We start from the raw sequence: 20,043 nt of genomic DNA, 5'->3' as shown, positions 1-20,043 counted from the left end.
TAATTATAATTAAAAAAAAATGGAACTTGATGTTAATTTCGCTGAATAGTTTGGGAACATTACTTCCATATAAATTTACTGCATCCTGACTAATTAACGTACTATATTCTTTTAGAGATCTCTCACCAAAAAATAAAATTATGAAATTAATAAACCTGCAGAAAAATAATTTTGCAAACACCGTGGCCATGGAAGTTTATGCTTGCGCTAATTAGTTTCCGTCATTAGAATGTTATTACTATGTCAGTCGAATGCAGCTTTTTAATGCGACACTTTTTTTGTTGCTGATATTATAAAACTTTTTTAATTTCCCCAAAGAATAATTCTGTTGCCGATTAATAATGTCAGAGAAACAACAGAATTACTAAATAGAATTTAACTTATATATTTATTTGTAAAACAAATAAAGATGAATGCATTGATATGACTCTGAAATATCTAATTACAACTTGTGATTTCTTAATTAGGACTCAGTAATACTAATTGGGTTACATCTGCTTATTTTGTAGCAGTTAACCTTATGTTACCAATTGTAAATCATAATGTATAGTGGCAAGCTAGTTGCATTCTGTTCTTCGCTAGGCCAGCATAGTCCAGTCTTAGAAGAAAGTGCCCCTTACCACTGAAGATGGAAAAGACTGGTTTTTGATGAGACAAATGTTTGACATCTGGAGCTTAAGGCCACATTCATGCAATCAGTATTTGATCAGTATTTACATCAGTATTTGTAAGCCAAAACCAGGAGTGGAACAATCAGAGGAAAAGTATAATAGAAACGCGTCACTTCTGTATTTTTTACCCACAATTGGTTTTGGCTTACAAATGCTGATGAAAAATAATGCCCGTGTGAACGATGCCTTAGTCTTTTAATGTTTGATACTTTAAATAATATGTGACACTAGATCTTGAGACTCTTATTTCCTAGGTGTAGGAAACGAGATCCTGCTTTCAATAAAAGACATTTGGTCCTGCAAGGAATTTCTTGAACATAACCTTAGTGTTTCCCTATAAAAAATAAAGGCCAAGGATGACCGTGTGACCATTACACAAGGATCCAACAGGGTTAGGATTTTTTGTGATGCTCACAATGTCAATGGCAACCTTGTCTTTCATAATGAAATATCAAGGCTACGGCTGTATGTATGTATGTATATATGTCAGGTCCTATGTATGATTCCGTTTCTGGAGGGAAGATTGTACAGAATCTTCCTCTAACAGCAGCGAGGTGAGCTGATTTCTGCTCGATGCTGTTAAAGCGAACCTGTCACCAGGTTTGGCCCATGTAAGATATGGCCACCGCCTTTCAAGGCTTATCTGCAGCATTCTATAATGCTGTATCCGATCCGACCTGCAAGAGAAGAAAAAGAAGTTTTATTATACTCCCCGGAGAAGCAGCCCGATCCCATGGGTGTCGCAGGTCCAGGTGCGGCACCTCCCATCTTCTTATGATCGCCGCCCTCCTGTTGCTTCATGGCTCCACTGCATCACACTCCTGCGTAGGCGTACTTCTCTGCCTTGTTGAGGACAGAGGAAAGTACTGCAATGTGCAGGCGCCAGGAAAGGTCAGAGTGGCCCTGCGCACTGCAGTACTTCTTCTGCCCTCCAAAAGGGCAGATAAGTACACCTGCACAGGAGCGCAACACTGGGGTGCCATGACGCAATCAGGAGGGCAGTGATCACAAGAAGAAGGGATGCGACACCTATCGGGTGAATATAATAAAACGTATTTTTCTTATCTTTCAGGTCGGATCGGGGCTTATCTACAACATTATAGAATGCTGTAGATATGCCCTGAAAGGGGGTGGCTGTTTCTTATATACCTGGTGACAGGTTCGCTTTAAATATAACAACAAAAAATTAAAATTTAAGTTAAAATTCCTCCCCTTTTTGCCCCATTCAAAATATAAAAAAATACGTGTTTGGTAACCCCCGATCTACCAAAATATTAACTAAATCCGATCGTTAAACAGCGTAACGAGAAAAAAATCAAAACTCCAAAATTATTATTTATTTTTTTTTTTTTATCTGTCCAACATTATCATAAAACGCAATATCAGGTGGTCAAAACATCGAATCTATCCCAAAATGGAATCAGTAAAAATGTCAGCTTGGCGCTTAGGAAAAAAAAGCCCTCACCCAGATCCTGAAAAAAAACCACTTAATTTTTAATAATCTTACATTTTATTTATTATTAAAATAATATGGTAAAATCAATGGGGTTGTTCAAAAGTACAAATTATCCCACAAAAAAACAAGCTCTCGTGGCCATATTGAAAGAAAACTAAAAAAGTTATGGCTCTGGGAAATACAGAAGGAAAAAGCTGAAAATCCCAAGGTCGTGAAGGGGTTAAGCGAATAGAAAACTAAACGTGGTGTCCCTGCTTCTCTAAAACTCTGATCTATCAAATTATATAGTTTAACTTGATTTGTAAACTGTGTAAAGGGGAAAAAATCGAAACGCCAGACTTTAGTTTTATCGCCAGCAATAAATGCAATAAGAAGCAATCAAAAGGTACGTCCTATCTAAACCAAATGGTATCGATAAAAGCGTTAAATCGCCACACAAAAAACAAGTTCCATTGACACAAAAATGAAAGCATTACCGTTCTCAGAAAATGGCGATCACATTTTTATAGCCAAATAATTGAGGAATTGCGTTTTTTAAATTTATTTATTTACGGTAATTATTTTTTGGTATCCCTGCACTTGGAATTTGTTTACATTTTTTCCTGTCCATTTAATGATGAAATTCAAAGCTATAACTCATCCTGCAAAATAAGCCCTCCTACCGCCACCGAGATGGAAAAATAAACATTTTGTGCCTCTTGATAGTAGAGGAGGGAAAAACAGAAGAGCAAAAAAAAGCAATTGCCCAGTCGGGAAGGGGTTGAAAAGTCCATAGAGGCAGTGGGTTGCTCCACTGTGAGTCTGGAATATCACTACTATTGGAGCATTTCACTACTCATGGCTAGATTACCTATCTTTTCATCTTTGTTCCCAAATTTAGATCCCTGATGACCCAATTATTACAAAGGGGAACTGCGTTCGGACATTACTTTTGGGGAATATTGTTTTTTGATCTCATCACTGAGTTGTCCTTGGCATCGTGGCTTGTTTGCTTGTCACAACATTAGACAACGTCATTTTGTTTTTTTCCCCCTAATAAAATTGTTTTACATTTCACTGATGTGGATGATCTATCCTCTGGAAAGCTCATCAATATCAAATCAAAGGGGCTCATGACCTGGCACCCACACCGATCAGCAGCTGGCATTGGACGGATATAACCTGTGTGAGGAGCGGAGCTTTACCTGCATCTGCACATTATTTAGTGGATGCTCCCGGTAACTGCAGCTCATCTCTGAGTCATTAATTGGAGCAGATCTACAGTGCTCGCAAGCTGCCTCTAAACCGTGTGACGAGATGTTGGGGTTCTACTCCATACACTGTTTACACCCAGCCACCAAAACTCACAACAGCTGATCCATGCTGGTGCCAGGAGTTGGATAGTCCATCAAATTCAGTATAGTGGAAAACCCTTGAATGTTCTATACATTTCGAAACTTCACAATGTTTAGCTTGGTATCGTCCAGTGATATGTTGCATAGATTATGTATTTTGGTGCACTATGAGATTACTGTCACAAACCCGGTAATGTTGGCTTAATAGAGATGCGGTTTCCCCTTATTTACAATTGAACAAAGGTTTGCATCTTTTCCTAGGCCATAACGTGGTGTCCCTCACAGTTGTGCTCTTTAGAAGTTACAATTATCACTGTCATTTTGAAACCTCAGTCATGGAAGAATAGACACACACCATAGCAAATTTATGTATTTTTTTTTTTTATTTTCCATTAGTAACCCTAAACTTTTTGTATCTTATCAACACATCTAGAAATACTGTTAGTTTTTACCTAGTCCTGTGCCTGAATCTAATGATGCCTCTAAATTGTCCCAGAAAGTAGTGTTTACAGCAAACATGTCCTACACTAAGATGGTCAGTATTGAAGTACAACCTTTTAGTTACTCTCCTGCATCCATGAATAGTTTAGAAGAAATCAGTGATGAGCAAACGTGCTCTATCGGATAATGTATTTTCCTAGCTCTGGTGTTATCCGAGTATCTTGGGTGTGCTCATATATTATGTTCGAGTCCCTACGGCTGCATTAATCCCTTAGTGACGGAGCCAATTTTTTTACATCTGACCAGTGTCACTTTATGTGGTAATAACTCTGGAACGCTTCAACAAATCCCAGTGATTTTGAGATTTTTTTTTTTTCATGACGCATTATACTTTATGATAATGGTAAATTTAGGTCGATATGTTTTGTGTTTATAAAAAATATGAGAAACGTGAGAAAAATGTTAAAAAATTAGCAATTTTCAAACTTTTAATGATTATCCCTTTAATCCAGATAGTCATACCATAGCAAAACATTAATAAATAGCATTTCCCTCATGTCTGCTTTACATCAGCACCATTTGTAAAATGTTCTTTTATTTTGTTAGCATTTTAGGAGGTTTAAAAATGTAGCAGCAATTTTTCATTTTTTCAAGGAAATTTAAAAATTTATTTTTTTAGGTACTTATCCATGTATGAAGTACCTTTAGGGGTCCTATATATTGGGAAACCCCCAAACGTTATACCATTTTAAAAACGGCACCCCCTGACATATTGAAGACTGCAGTCAGGTAGTTTATTAACCCTTCAGTTGCTTTTCAGGAATTAATGCAACGTGACATGACAGAAATAAAAATGTGCATTGTTACCACCTAAATGCCTCTAACTTCTGAACAGGTTACAACAGCCGGCAGACTCTAAGGCCGCTATATGGCCATGAAATGCCATCGCAAACGTCAGGACCACATAATCATGATCTGAGGGCACCAATTGGGATTAGGAGGAAGCCCCCGCAGTCTGTTAACCATTTATAACGATGTAGTCACTATTGAAAGCAGCATCTAAGGGGTTAAACAGATTTGGACGGTGCAAACACTGATCATGGCTGATGCAGCAAGTTGTCAGCTATAGTGTACATCTGGTAGCTTCTGGATTGTCACCTGTATGGGGATGCTATTCCCTTATATCTCAGGTCAGTTAAAAGACGCATTGGCGGTCATTAAGGGGTTGATTGCAGCTGTTAGATACCCTCAACACATGGGGATTCCCTAACAAACAGGCAATCCCTGCATGTGTTGTCTGACTAGCAGCCGCAAATCATGCAGCCGCGTAGACTCGGACATAATATACGTGCACGTCCAAGATACTCGGATAACACCCGAGCATGCTCGGATAAGACATTATCCCAGCACGTTGGCTTATCACTGATAGTAATGGCTTCAGTGTAGAAATTCCCTTATTGGATCCATCTCAAAGAATTATATATACTATTGTGCCAACCACCTGAGTTCAGCTCGCATAACCATGCCCACAGAGTAGATTTTTTGGTGTGCACTACAGTGATGTTCTCCTCTGAAAGTCAACGTTGCTCTGGTCTACTCTGCGGCAATGGCAGAGGTGCCAGGCCATGCATGCGCGGTGTGCTCATTTTGCTACCCTTCGTACAATCAGAGGGCCTGGTTGGTGGAACAAACAGAGGGAGGACTGTGGCCAGTTGGCGTTCCCTATTCAGGATTTAGGTTGGTCTTGTCCAGTGCCAGTGGATTGCGCTTTGGCTCCAGCTTTCATGTTGGATAGTTTCACCCTTTGCTTATCTTACTGGTCTTTAAAGAGCAGCCTGTAGAAGACATTCACGAGTTGATGAGCGCAATTACATGATGTTGTAACCATTGTGGCCCAATATTACACACACCTGTGGCATTCTCTGCTGAAAGAGGTCATCCTTCCTTCTAATGTCTATCTCTCTGCTGATCTATATGTTGTGTAGTGAGGCATTACCAGTGGAAGTTCAAGTTTGTCGTGCTCGACAGAACTTTAATACAAAGTTCGGTTCAGCTATGAAAACTGTACCTGAACTTGAACCTGAACACGAACCCCATAGAAAAGCATTGTGACCCAAACTTTGGAGCTGGAAAATATTTATTTTGATTCTCCGGTGCCATGAGAAGCTGGCTTGGGACCACGAGTATGCAGTTTGCATACACGCGGTCACATGCCGACTAGACAAGCAAGGTTTCACACATCTAGTCGGCACATGACTGTAGGTATGCAAATCGCATACATATGGTCCCATATCCGCTGTTCTTGCCACCGGAAAATGCTCACATAATGCAGTGCATGCAATGTGAGGGTTCACAAGTCTACAGTCACATATTGACTGCAGATTTGTACCTGAAGGCCTAAAAACCTCTTCAATGTATTAGATTTTTTTTAGCCTTCGTTTATGCTGTCTAAAAATTAGATCAAATTGATAAATATGGGAATATTTATCGTTGTGCCATGATGTGAATTGAAGGTACCACATACTTGTGCCTTTTTTCAATGGTTAGGTAATATTTTAATGGGTTAATGTTATCCAATCCCTTATCTCATGTTAAACTTTATTCTTATAATCCTCTGATATAAAATGTATATACAGTAATCGTGGATGTGCCATACCTTTTTATAAGTTGTAGGTGTCTGCATAAAGACTATTACCTTGTGTACAGATTTTGGACATGAATGGGTTGTTCGACACCTCTGCCGCATTTGCATTTTGAAAGCAATCAAATGCAGTTCTTATCTTTCTTTCTTCCTTAATCACTGTTGCTCTGGGAGATTCTGTGGCGTTCTTCCAAGATCACGTCCGATCCAAGTTTTGTGTGTTTTGGAGAGAAAAAGAGAATTGAGATTGATTGCCATCATCAACCAGTGTGTGCCATTATACCATTTCCCCTGTGGATGCATTGGCATAGGCAACATGGATATCAAAGCAGCAGGTTGCTTGGCATCACAAGTGGCAGCTTCACGGCTGGAGCATCTGCAAGCCTGCCATGTCGAGATGGGAAGAAGCACGGCTTATCTCTCACATTCACCGCGCCTCTGGCTGTATTAACTCTCTGCTAACGACATCAAATGCTGTACAGTACATTAAGTAGTAAACATTGCGATAACTGTGAAATAATAGGGAAATCATATGTTACAAATTACAAACAATTGGACTGCGCAGAGACAGCCGTGTCCCTTTTTTTTGTTCTTTAGCACTGGACATTAATGAGAACATGTGATTGCGATGGATGGGAAATGAAAGAACTAGAAATGAGAGAACTTTTTTTGGGGGGAATGGATACATTTATTTCATGGAGAGAATAGTAAATCCACTTAGAAAAATCCATACTAATGGACATATTTACAAAATATAGATGACTTTACAATTTTTCACACGGAAAAACTGTCTTCTCTACCTACAGTATCTTTGTACAACATGCCAAGACATCTACCAGATACTTGATTTTGCTGTGTAGCACCTTGAGATTAAATGGGAGCTTACACGTTGGGTGTTAATTGTCTATCCATCAGATAAGTTGATTTCTGGAAAGCTTACCAACGATGATCTACTTCTCTTGTTTTGGTTCGTTTCCCTCGTGTGTAAATTCTAATCTACAATTAGAAACAAAAATATTGGGCTTCTGATGTTCCTATCAAAAGATTTGAAAATACACTCCCCTCAAAGTGGTTTAGTGTCGAATAGAGTAGGACAACACTTCAATTACAAACCCGCTCATGGGCGGACACAGAAGAATGCATCAATGCAAGAATAGCAGTAGCTCATCATAATGTACCCCTGCTTTTGTGTCTGACAGGAGCAGCATGTCTATTTAGTTGTGGAATTGACCCCTCTACCCCATGGATCCACGTGCGGCTACCACAGGTTGCACCAATGGTATGTCCTTAGCCCCCTTGTGAGATATAGATATTGTAAATAACAGTAAAGTGACTTTCACCAGCTCCACGTAGATTGAACTTACCAGCTAAAGTCCTGTGATCACAGCAGCATCTTCATTAATTCAGGCAGGCAGTCCATCTCTGAGGACTGTGTGATAGAAGTGAAGGGAGTAGAGATAAGGAATTGTAATGTGAGCTGTGAGGCTTCTACTGATCGGACTGCAACTTTATTGTATATACACCATGGTAAATAACTTTCTGCTCGGGAATTCAAGGAAAAGGTCTACAGTACAGACAGGATTCACCAAGTAAGGGCACCTTTTTTCACTGGAAGTACGCTTTGAATTTTATTGTCACCTTGCAGATGTCCCTTATTTATTATTTAATATTTGTCGCACCTAATGATCTCGAATCTGTAAACTAAATTTAATATGGGAGAAGTCTAACTAAAATGCCTATTGTAGAATTATTGTGCATTTGTAGTTTTTGCTTTTTTTAAAAAAAAAAAACAAAAAAAAACCTTTTGCCCATGTGGAAAATAACATCTCTCGAAACTTAAACTAAAACTGTGCAAAGTAATGTGTCTGGAAAAAACACATTTTTTTCTTCTGAATGTTCGGTCACTGGAACCCCTCAATCTTGACTGCTGGCTTTCCAAGTCACCCATCCTTCCCATTCCCAGTTTGAAATGAGATGTTTGCGTAGATTGTGCATAATCATTTTATTTTTATGTTCCTCTATGGGACTTAAACTTGTTCGTTTCATCACTTCTATAATACATTGATACTTCTCTATTGCAGTGTATTTATTTTGACTATATATTGTAATGATCTCATTCCGGTGGTGCGGTAGGTTTGTCCCTCCCTATGTAAAACCTACTCCATGCAATAGTCAAGGGGTTAACCAACTAAGTATAGGTGATCCTGTCTTCTGCAGCAGTTTGTTAGCGCTGACAGATTTGAGCAAATTTTTCAATATTCGGTTCGGATTATGTTCACCAGTGAATATGGTTTTTGCAATATTCACCAAACGCCATTGGAGTCAATGTTCAGATTTGGCGATCGTTTCCGAACATGTTGCAGGACATACCATGAGCCACAGTTATAGTAGAAGGAGTTAAAGGGACTCTGTCCGCACAGAATGACTGTCTAAAGAAAGCATCGGCACTCTGTTCATCAGAGTGGCCAAACCTTTAAGTACACCTTCCTACCTGCTTCCTTTCTATCTATCTCCACCCCCTTCATAGAGCCAGAGAAGAGTGGAGATGGATGGAAATTAAGTAGGTGGGAACATGCACTTAAATGATTGGCCCCTCCATGGTTCCCCAAGCGCCTCTACTTGGTTTGTAAACAGACATTCTGTGCTGACAAAGTCCCTTTAAATTGCATTTGGTTAAATAATGACTGAAGATTAAGTTACAAAAGCTGAAACCTCAGGCCAACCAATTTTTAATTACACTAATGTTGCTAAATTTAAATAAATATAACTTGGCAAAAAACTCTGGTAAAAATACTTTCATGTCTCCATGGTTACAGACTACAAACAAACCTTGTGTGTAGTCTGGACTCTGCAGTATAACGAGATCACGTGTAAATATAGACTTTAAATGGTAAATGCGCATGGTAGATGGAAGGGGGTGACACGTGGTGGAAAGTACAAACGACAGCGGGTTTATTTGAGGTCTGATCCCACAGGACAAATCTGCATAGTAGCTATACTATAACCTAAACAGTTGGAGATTTTTCTGCAGCAAAGTTTCCTATTTTTGTCAATTTTAATTGCATTCATGCAATAAAAAAAAAAATGACATGCCTTAACATGTTATTGGTGGTTTGGACAGTGTGAACATGTCCCAAGACTCTACTCTGAATTTTGCTAGCCTTAAATAATTGGTATGGTGGGTGAATACTTCTTTTCTGCTGTCATCTAAGGGTATGTTCACACGATCCTGATTTCAATCCTTTTTTTTTCAGGACAAAAACCGCAGCTCTTGGCAGAAAACGCAGGTGCGTTTTTGGTGCGTTTTTGGTGCGGTTTTTTGTGCGGTTTTTTATGCAGTTTTCTCTGCAAATTGTCTGTGTTTGACACAAATAAAGCTTTAACTGCAGTGGGGGAAAAAAAAAAAAGAAATGATGTAATTTCCTTGTCCAACCCTTTTCTTCTTCCATCCTCCATTTTGGGACTAAACACCAAAATGAGTGGACGTGTTTTGAATGACAGCGCTCCGCGTTTTGCGCCGCATGCGTCACTGCAGCGCACGCATCCGGGCGCAGAGGACGCAGCAAGTTGCATTTTTGCTGCGTCCAAAATCAATCAAAAAAAGGACGCATGCGGCACAAAACGCAGCGTTGTGCATGCGTTTTGCTGCGTTTTACTTTGCGTTGTGTGTTGCGGCGCCGACGCTGCGGCGCACAACGCAAATGTGAACATAGCCTAAGTGCCACGTGCCACGTATTTCAGTGCCACGTGCCACGTATTTCAGTGCCACGTGCCACGTATTTCAGTGCCACGTGCCACGTATTTAAGTGCCACGTATTTCAGTGCCACGTGCCACGTATTTAAGTGCCACATGCCACATATTTAAGTGCCACGTGCCACGTATTTAAGTGCCACGTATTTCAGTGCCACGTATTTCAGTGCCACGTATCACGTATTTAAGTGCCACGTGCCACGTATTTAAGTGCCACGTGCCACGTATTTCAGTGCCACGTGCCACGTATTTCAGTGCCACGTGCCACGTATTTAAGTGCCACGTGCCACGTATTTCAGTGCCACGTGCCACGTATTTAAGTGCCACGTGCCACATATTTAAGTGCCACGTGCCACGTATTTCAGTGCCACGTATTTAAGTGCCACGTGCCACGTATTTAAGTGCCATGTGCCACGTATCACGTATTTCAGTGCCACGTATTTAAGTGCCACGTGCCACGTATTTAAGTGACACGTATCACGTATTTAAGTGACACGTATCACGTATAAGTGACACGTGTCACGTATTTAAGTGACACGTATCACGTATAAGTGACACGTGTCACGTATTTAAGTGCCACGTATTTAAGTGCCACGTATCCCACGAAGATTTTCCATGGAGAACAGACACATCCAGAGATATGTCTGCTCTCCACGGATGCAGCAACACACTGACAGGAGCCATAGTTCCTGTCGGTGTGTCACTGCGCATGCGCGAGCGAGTTTACCGGCGGTCATTGACCCCGGCACTCTCGCTTAACGGCAGTGCTGCGTGGGAAAGTTCAACGCAGCTGTACTGCTGTTAACCGAGACGCCGGAGCCATTGAGCTCCGGGACAGTACGCGATACACTGCTAGGAGCTTCGCTCCTGGCAGTGTATCGCCGGAGAGCAGCCGATCGGCGTGGGACACTCGTTTTATGGATTCTGCGGACAGGGAGTATGGATTTGGTTTATTATTTTGTGATTTTTTTCCTGGAGGATCGAGGGCTTCGCCTACAAGTGTGCTGTTGGTGAGTATATACTCTGTGTTATGTGTTGTATGTACTGTACTGTGTGTCATGTATGTGTATTGTGTGTAGGTGTTTGGTGTAACTTTACCATTGTGCTAAGTCGCCGGACACAGGGACAACTCTCCCATCCTAATACCGGATGGGAGTAGTAGTCCCATACGGCGACTTAGCACAATGGTGGCACTAGCGTCGCATGGGGACAGACACACACACACGCATACACACACATACACACACACACACAGACACACATACCAAATCAATCAAACGGCCGACACGATCCCCATGCGCCGGTATGCCTCCATGTCTCTCCGCCCACGCACTTCCGGCCCCGCACTTCCGCCGGCTTCCCCGCACTTCCGGCTGCAGCGGTTCTGCACAACAAACCGCAGTAAAACCCGCAGATATATTTTTGATCTGCGGGTTTTACTGCGATTTTGACCTCACAATGGAGGTCTATGGGTGCAGAACCGCTGCAGTTTCGGGGAAAGAAGTGACATGCTCCTTCTTTTTTCCCGCACCGATTCACCGCGGCTTTTTAAGGGAAATTCAGGACCGTGTGCACAGCGGTTCCTGTTTTCCATAGGGGTACATTGTAATGTACCCTGCATGGAAAACAGCTGCGGAACCGCAGCGGCAAAACCGCTGCGGTTCTGCAGTAAAAAACGCACTGTGTGAACATGGCCTAAAAGTTTGAAAAAAGCAGGGAAAACAAGCGTTTGTTAGTGTTTGTCTAAATATTGAGAAAACACATCTGTACGCACTGTATCATGTAGCTATTCTGACAGTCATTATGTGGGTTGAGAATAGTAAGTGCACTGTACGGGTCTGCTGTCCATTCTCTCGAGCAGATGGCTCCTACAGTTGTGTGTCACTTGCTTATTTCATCCTCTTAAGATTAGTAGCTGTGTGTCCAGATGGGCCTGGAAGAACAGCTGTGTATAAAAAAGAGAATAAATGAAACCTGCATTATATAAAAAGTGTCCTAGTTGCAATGAAATCACATTTCTCCCTCTACGTTAAGATGTTTTTAATCGTTTGTGGCTTGTTTGTATTTTTTGTTAATTTAAGTAAATATTCATAATTTGCTTCTTTAATGCAACTGTGCATTTATTTCACACAAGGGCAATATAAATAGTGAAATTATCGAAAACTTGTCACAATGCAAAATCAAGACGATGCCTCAGAGAAACGTATGTTACAGTTGGAATGTTTTGAGCAAATTTATGCCATTAGCACTAAAACATGAACAGCCAGGTAGAAAATCCCAGCAGAAAATAAACAAATACCATGAATTATTCATCACTCCCTTTTTTTTGTTCTATCTTTCCTGGTTAAACTGAAAATGATGTTTTGAAGGTTGTTGGGTTGTTCTTTTTCTCTTTCTATTCTGCCTTTTTTTTTTTTTAATCAGACTGATTTATTTGAAAATATTCCTAAGATTTCAGATAGAATTAAAAAACAAAAAAAAAACATTAAAATGTGTTTTGTTTTGTTTTAACTGTTCATTTAAAATATCACGAAAATGTGTAATTATACACAGTCACTAACATTTATTCTATTCCTATTGAATATTCCTATTTATTGAATTCTAGGAGAATTCAGATATATTTAAAACCCCCAAATTCTTGTATATCATTTTTAATTATTTATTTATTTTTTTTAAGTTGTGTGACAGTCACTGGAAAAGTACTGGAGGGGAGATATGTATCACTGCGGTTACGCTCCAGCACACAGTGCTGAGAGGGGTTAATCTGACAAGTTTACTTCTAGGTTGAGTGAACAGCTGTAGGGTGGGAGGTGTAAGTTCCAGAGCTGTTTTTTTTCATGATAAGCAAAGCTGAACTCTTTTTGTTGATTGTTCCTGAGTGGTCGGATCCTCGCAGCAACAGGGACTGTCATACATTTTGTTTTTGTTTTCCCACTAGGCCAGAAAGGTCGTGTTAGGTTTGCGAACATTGCACTGGTTTATGCAGTACCTTTTTAATAAACTAGTGGACGATTTAAAGAGACCGCGTTCCTGTGTCTACCTCTATGTGCAGCCAAGTGAGCCGATATACCACAGTTGCTATATACTTTTAAAATTCTCTTTTGACTCCCATCCTGACAGACCTGTGATCCCCTAGCACACTTTGTTTGCCATTTTTTGGCAGCAATGTTTGGCAACTAGTGATTAAATGCTTTGGGTGCACATTGAGTGTGAGCTTGATTCCTCCTTGCATATGGGGGGAAAAACTGGGACCGCTATGAATACTAGAGATAATAGGGCAGAACTACTAAGCAAAGGGCACTAGAAATCCTGTCAAAATTGTGCCCAAAACTCTCTAGAATAAATAATGTGGCTAATTTGTCAAGTTTATTAGCAGCACTCAACATATTACCAAAAACATTGTAGGCTATCTAGAGGATGGTTAATATTGGAAGGAAAGGGGAGACACAAAGAGTAAATAGGGTCTTATCTCACAAAACAGAAGAATCACCAAGAGAGTCGCTCACCTGATGAAACTGAAAGCAGGCTTGTAAAAATTTCGGCTGCCGCAGATCCACAGGCCGGTCACCGACCATATGGAGCAATATACTGGATAGGAAACGTGGATTAAATCCACGCTGCTGTAATAATGAGGTTGATTCCAGTTGATAGTAGAGTTTAAAATAGTGGTTTATTCAACACGTTTGAAGGCTCCAATGGCCCCTTCCTCAGGAATTACCACATACAACGTACAGAGACAGTGTGCTTACAATGTTTAAATATATGCCGGGTTCGAAAAACGGCGCCAAACAAACAAATGATGTATAATGTCAAAGTTCATAGGAGACAGACTGTTAACAAATCTTTATCCGCAAAGAAATTATCATATAATAGGGTTTATCATATATATTAAATATTACTTTCTTAATCACAAATCCATTCTTAATTTACAGGACCTTGAGATGAAAAGAAAAAATAGAAAATGAACTAGAAATAAAAAATATATAAAAAATATAAACAAGAAATGAAATATATATGTACCGTATATACTCGGGTATAAGCCGACCCCCCTAATTTTGCCACAAAAAACTGGGAAAACTTATTGACTCGAGTATAAGCCTAGGGTGGAAAATGCAGCAGCTACCGGTAAATGTCAAAAATAGAAAGAGATACCAATAAAAGTAAAATTAATTGAAACATCAGTAGGTTAAGTGTTTTTGAATATCCATATTGAATCAAGAGCCCCATATAATGCTCCATACAGTTCATGATGGGCCCCATAAGATGCTCCATATTAAAATATGCCCCATATAATGCTGCACAAAGGTTAATAATGGCCCCATAAGATGCTCCATAGAAACATTTGCCCCATACAATGCTGCATAAAGGTTGATGGCCCCATAAGATGCTCCACACATTATGGCCCCATGAGATGCTCCATACATTGTGGCCCCTTGAGATGCTCCATACATTATGGCCCCATAAGATGCTCCACACATTATGGCCCCATAAGATGCTCCACACATTATTACCCCATGAGATGCTCCATACATTATGGCCCCATGAGATGCTCCACACATTAGGGGCCCCATGAGATGCTCCACACATTGTGGCCCCATGAGATGCTCCATACATTGTGGCCCCATAAGGTGCTCCACACATTTGCCCCGTTTGCTGTTGCTGCGATTCAAATAAAAAAAATCACATACTCGCCTCTCTTCGCTCAGGCCCCCGGCACTTGCGATAGTCACCTTCCTCGTTCCATCGCTGCGCGCTGCTCTGTCTTCCATCCTCTGCACTGACTGTTCAGGCAGAGGGCGGCGTGCACACTAATCGCGTCATCGCGCCCTCTGACCTGAACAGTCACTGCCAGAGAACGGAAGACAGAGCAGCGCGCAGCAATGGAATGAGGAAGGTGACTATCGCGCAATGCTCACCTCCCCTGATATACTCACCTGCTCCCGGCGTGGTCCCTGGCAGCGTCTCACTGTCAGATGGTCTCCGGGAGCCGGTGGCATCTTCCTGTGTTCAGCTGTCACGTACTGCTCATTACAGTAACCTTCTCATTTAAAGATTTTTCTGTATTTTCATGACTATGCAAATTGTACATGGACACTGAAGGCATCAAAACTATGAATTAACACATGTGGAACTATATACTTAATTTCAGTGGTTTCACACTTTTTTTATGTCTTATATTCTAGGTTCTTCAAAGTAGCCACCTTTTGCTTTGATGACTGCTTTGCACACTCTTGGCATTCTCTTGATGAGCTTCAAGAGGTAGTCACCGGGAATTGTTTTCACTTCACAGGTGTACCCTGTCGGGTATAATAAGTGGGATTTCTTGCCTTATAAGTGGGGTTGGGACCATCAGTTGTGTTGTGCAGAAGTCTGGTGGATACACAGCTGATAGTCCTACTGAATAGACTGTTAGAATTTGTATTATGGCAAGAAAAAAGCAGCTAAGTAAAGGAAAACGAGTGGCCATCATTACTTTAAGAAATGAAGGTCAGTCAGTCCAAAAAATTGGGCAAACTTTGAAAGTGTCTCCAAGTGCAGTGGAAAAAAACCATCAAGCGCTACAAGAAACTGGCTCACATGAGGACCGCCCCAGGAAAGGAAGACCAAGAGTCACGTCTGCTTCTGAGAATAAGTTTATCCGAGTCACTAGCCTCAGAAATTGCAGGTTAACAGCAGCTCAGATTAGAGACCAGGTCAATGCCACAGAGTTCTAGCAGCAGACACATCTCTACAACAGCTGTTAAGAGGAGACTTTGTGCGGCAGGCCTTCATGGTAAAATAGCTGCTAGGAAACCACTACTAAGGACAGGTAACAAGCAAAAGAGACTTGTTTGGGATAAAGAACACAAGGAATGGACATTAGACCAGTGGAAATCTGTGCTTTGGTCTGATGAGTCCAAATTTGAGATCTTTGATTCCAACCATCGTTTCTTTGTGCGATGCAGAAAAGGTGAATGGATGGAATCTACCTGCCTGGTTCCCACCGTAGAGCATGAAGGAGGAGGTGTGATGGTGTGGGGGTGCTTTGCTGGTGACACTGTTGGGGATTTATTCAAAATTGAAGGCATACTGAACCAGCAAGGCTACCACAGCATCTTGCAGCGGCATGCTATTCCATCTGGTTTGCGTTTAGTTGGACCATCATTTCTTTTTCAACAGGGCAATGACCCCAAACACACCTCCAGGCTGTGTAAGGGCTATTTGACCAAGAAGGAGAATGATGGGGTGCTACGCCAGATGACCTGGCCTCCACAGTCACCAGACCTGAGCCCAATCGATATTGTTTGGGATGAGCTGGACCGCAGAGTGAAGGCAAAAGGGCCAACAAGTGCTAAGCATCTCTGCGAACTCCTTCAAGATTGTTGGAAGACCATTCCCGGCTCATCAAGAGAATGCCAAGAGTGTGCAAATCAGTCATCAAAGCAAAAGGTGGCTAATTTGAAGAACCTAGAATATAAGACCTAATTTCAATTTCACACTTTTTTAAGTATATAATTCCAGATGTGTTAATTCAGTGTTTTAATTCCTTCAGTGTGAATATACAATTTTCATAGTCATGAAAATACAGAAAAATGTTTAAATGAGAAGGTGTATCCAAACTTTTGGTCTGTACTGTATATGAAAAAATAGAAAATGAAAAAAAGAGTCCATTCATATATATATATTTTTATTTCTTGTAAACACGCTGTCTCTGTACGTTGTATTTGGTATTCCTGAAGAAGGGGCCATTGGAACCTTGAAACACGTTGAATAAACCACTATTTTAATTCTATCAACTGGAACCTCATTATTATGGCAGCACGGATTTAATCCACATTTCCTATCCAGTATATTGATCCAAAGGGTGGTGTAAGTATGAAACGTGTAGTTTGGTGAAACTCGCTAAGCAATTATTCCACTAGTACTGCATACAGCACAAGCTATTCCTTAAAAGTATAGACCTGACTTGGGTTACAAGTAGAGATGAGCAAATATGTTCGGAAATCTGTCACAGAATCTGAATTTGCCATATTGGTACCCTATTCGTGACGAATTTATGTTTGACGATAGTTTCCGAATATATTCGGTCATCTTTACTCCCATTGACTTCAGTGGTGTTCGTCTATGTTCAGCGAATATTATAAATACGATGATCATAATCTGAACCAAATATTGAAAAATTCACTCATCTCTAGTTACAAGACTGCATTCACTCTACAGTGCGTGCACTGCACAATGTGAGATTTTTCCTTTTCTCGGAGCGGTCGGTCAAGTGACCATAAGTAAACTTTTTGCATGCTTGAGGCCACATTATGACTAAACGTGTCCTGCCTCACTAAATGCTTTTGCGTTGCGCGATGCTGCACACATCTAGTCAGCACCTGACCACGTGTACCCTGTTGTTATAGGAAGCCAATTAAAATCTATCGCTTCTTAATAGTGGCTTTTTTTCAGAACTCATTATTATATAAATTTGACGGTTTTAAAGAGGACTTTTCACCAAGTCAAAAGTGCCCAGTTTTTACTCTTACTTTATTTCCACTGCTCCCCTGAGTAATCAACAATTTTTAATTTGACCAAATCTGTCATATGATTCAAGAGATGTGCACCTTTTCATTTAGTGCACATTTTTCTAGTGTTTACAAGAGGGTGGTGCTCACAGGATCCTCTGGGCTGTGTCTTCAAGATGCCCTTCATTATTACCTGGTCCCCACTTAGTAAAGACCATAAAAATTAGCAGAACAAAAAAAGCCTATGTGAGGGGCTTGATGAGGAGGTTGTGTTGGAGCAGACAAATCTGATTTATTAGGAGACATATGCCTCTTAATGAATCAGGTGAGTACCTTAGTGTTGTCCATTGCTATATACACCTCACCACAAATTTTCATGCCCCTGCAGCAGCAGGATTCATGGCATAGCGAACGCTGCCGCTAGTCATGAATTTGACAAGCGGGGGTCATCACGCCCCTATCCCTCCCCAGGTTAACACACTTTGTCATAGTTGGGGCAAGAATGGCATGAAAACACCAGAAATCAAATTTTTCTGTGCAACCTCACTTTGCGCAAAAAAAAATTGCAAATTTTCAAAGTTTTTTTTTTATGCCAGAGATCTCGCAAAAAAGCTTTGATGAATCACCCCACATATCTTTATAACTAAATATTGAATTTAAAGAAAAGATTACTTTTAAAGATTTAATACTTAGTGTTAACAGTGGGAATGATATAAGATAAAAAAAAGTGGCAACTTTTCACAGGTCCTCTTTAAAGTTTGTTAAATAAAGAAACAATGATCCTTTGCTTTTGTAACTCAGCTGCTTCTCGCATTACTTTTTGAGATTATTGATATTATAAATTGAGGCATACAGATCAGACGCCTTAGTGCTGAAAGCAGTTGACTTTTACCAGGTTAAAGGCATATTAGCTATCGTCATTTAATTGTCCAGTGGATTTAAAATTAAAAATTAGTTAACTTTTTGGTTTGGTATCGTCAGCTTCTACTTAAACCCGCGTAGTCTGATTTTACAGTCCTGTCACTTTTGTCCATCTGTCTGTAGGTACTATATGTGAAACTTATGCAAAAAATAACGGTAAATTACAGTCCAAAAAGCATACTGTTACTGTGTATTATGCAAACATAGAGGTTTTGGAGTAGAAAATGAGAATAAGTTGAGCAGAAACTGTAAATCTTCCTCCTAAATCTCAAAACTCCTGAAACATTGAGTTTTTGCTTAGTTTTCACTCTAAAGACTCAACAAAAGGGGACTGTATGCATATGGCCTAAAAGAAACTTCTTGTTGCCATGGTCAAACTCATGAGTTCATTGTTAAAAAGAAACCACTGAGCCACCATACACATGTCAAATTGATGGGGATACGGGGAGGGCGTATAAATCGATTAAGTATCCTAACCTTTGTTCTTGTATCTTTGCGTTTTAGGAGGTATTGCTTGTTGCTGTGGCCATCTTGGTGCTTCTTCTGGCTTTCTATGCCCTGTTTTATTATAATTTAGCTCCAACTGTGGAACTTGGAGAAGACTCGGCAGACTAATCTGTGCCAGCCGCCTGAATGCTGTGATTTTGCATTGGAGAAACCGGAGCATCTAAGAATACATTATGTGCTATATCCGTCAAAGATGTTACATTCCATTTCTAACATAATGATAATGAGGAACAATATACAAAGTCTTAAGGCACTCATAATTAAACATTCCTGATCTGAATCGTTATCCGGCATATGAATTGATGATTATGTATTAGATACAGACATCTCTTTTGGGAAAAACTAATTTTATTTTTTTTTTTACAAGTTTCGATTTTTACTGGATGTGTGCCTAATATGTTGATTTATAAATTTCATTATGGTTAGCAATATCATGAAACTGATGAAGGCGAACATTTTAAATATGGGTATTTTGATAAAGTGATTTTTTTTTTTTTAATGATGGAATTTTTGTATTCAACACATTAAACATATTGTAATCTTCATTTGTATGCCATGTTTGTGTTGTGTGCGTGGTGCAACATTTCTGGAACATCTGTGCCTAGGGACACGACTTGCTGGCTGATGTGATTTCATACACACTTCGAGAATGTAAAATTATATCTCGGTAAGTGGATTTTTTTTTTTATTAATACAAGAAGAGGATGCATTGCATCTTTAGTTATATTATAGGTAGCAGAAAGCTGACACACTGCTGTAAAATATAGAGGACCAAAATATGTCAGCTTTGAGGTTCTCTAGATTTATCTTTAGTTTTGTTATTTTCCTTAT

The 20,043-nt window shown here is 40.1% G+C and overlaps 1 protein-coding gene across 3 annotated transcripts in view; it reads left to right on the top strand.

The window, feature by feature from the left end:
• Positions 1 to 19,757, top strand: part of TRIQK (triple QxxK/R motif containing) — a 167,902-nt gene extending 148,145 nt beyond the window's left edge. For all 3 annotated transcript variants that reach the window (XM_077270844.1, XM_077270843.1, XM_077270845.1), the window contains one exon: positions 19,210 to 19,757. In XM_077270844.1, coding sequence (XP_077126959.1) covers positions 19,210 to 19,320 — 111 coding nt within the window. In that variant the 3' untranslated portion in view covers positions 19,321 to 19,757. The remainder of the gene's footprint in view (positions 1 to 19,209) is intronic.
• Positions 19,758 to 20,043: the final 286 nt, after the last annotated feature.

The sequence above is a fragment of the Ranitomeya variabilis genome, chromosome 6 (genome assembly GCF_051348905.1).
Source record: "Ranitomeya variabilis isolate aRanVar5 chromosome 6, aRanVar5.hap1, whole genome shotgun sequence".
In the NCBI taxonomy this organism is placed as follows: domain Eukaryota; kingdom Metazoa; phylum Chordata; class Amphibia; order Anura; family Dendrobatidae; genus Ranitomeya; species Ranitomeya variabilis.
This window is presented reverse-complemented; position numbering and strand designations above follow the sequence as displayed.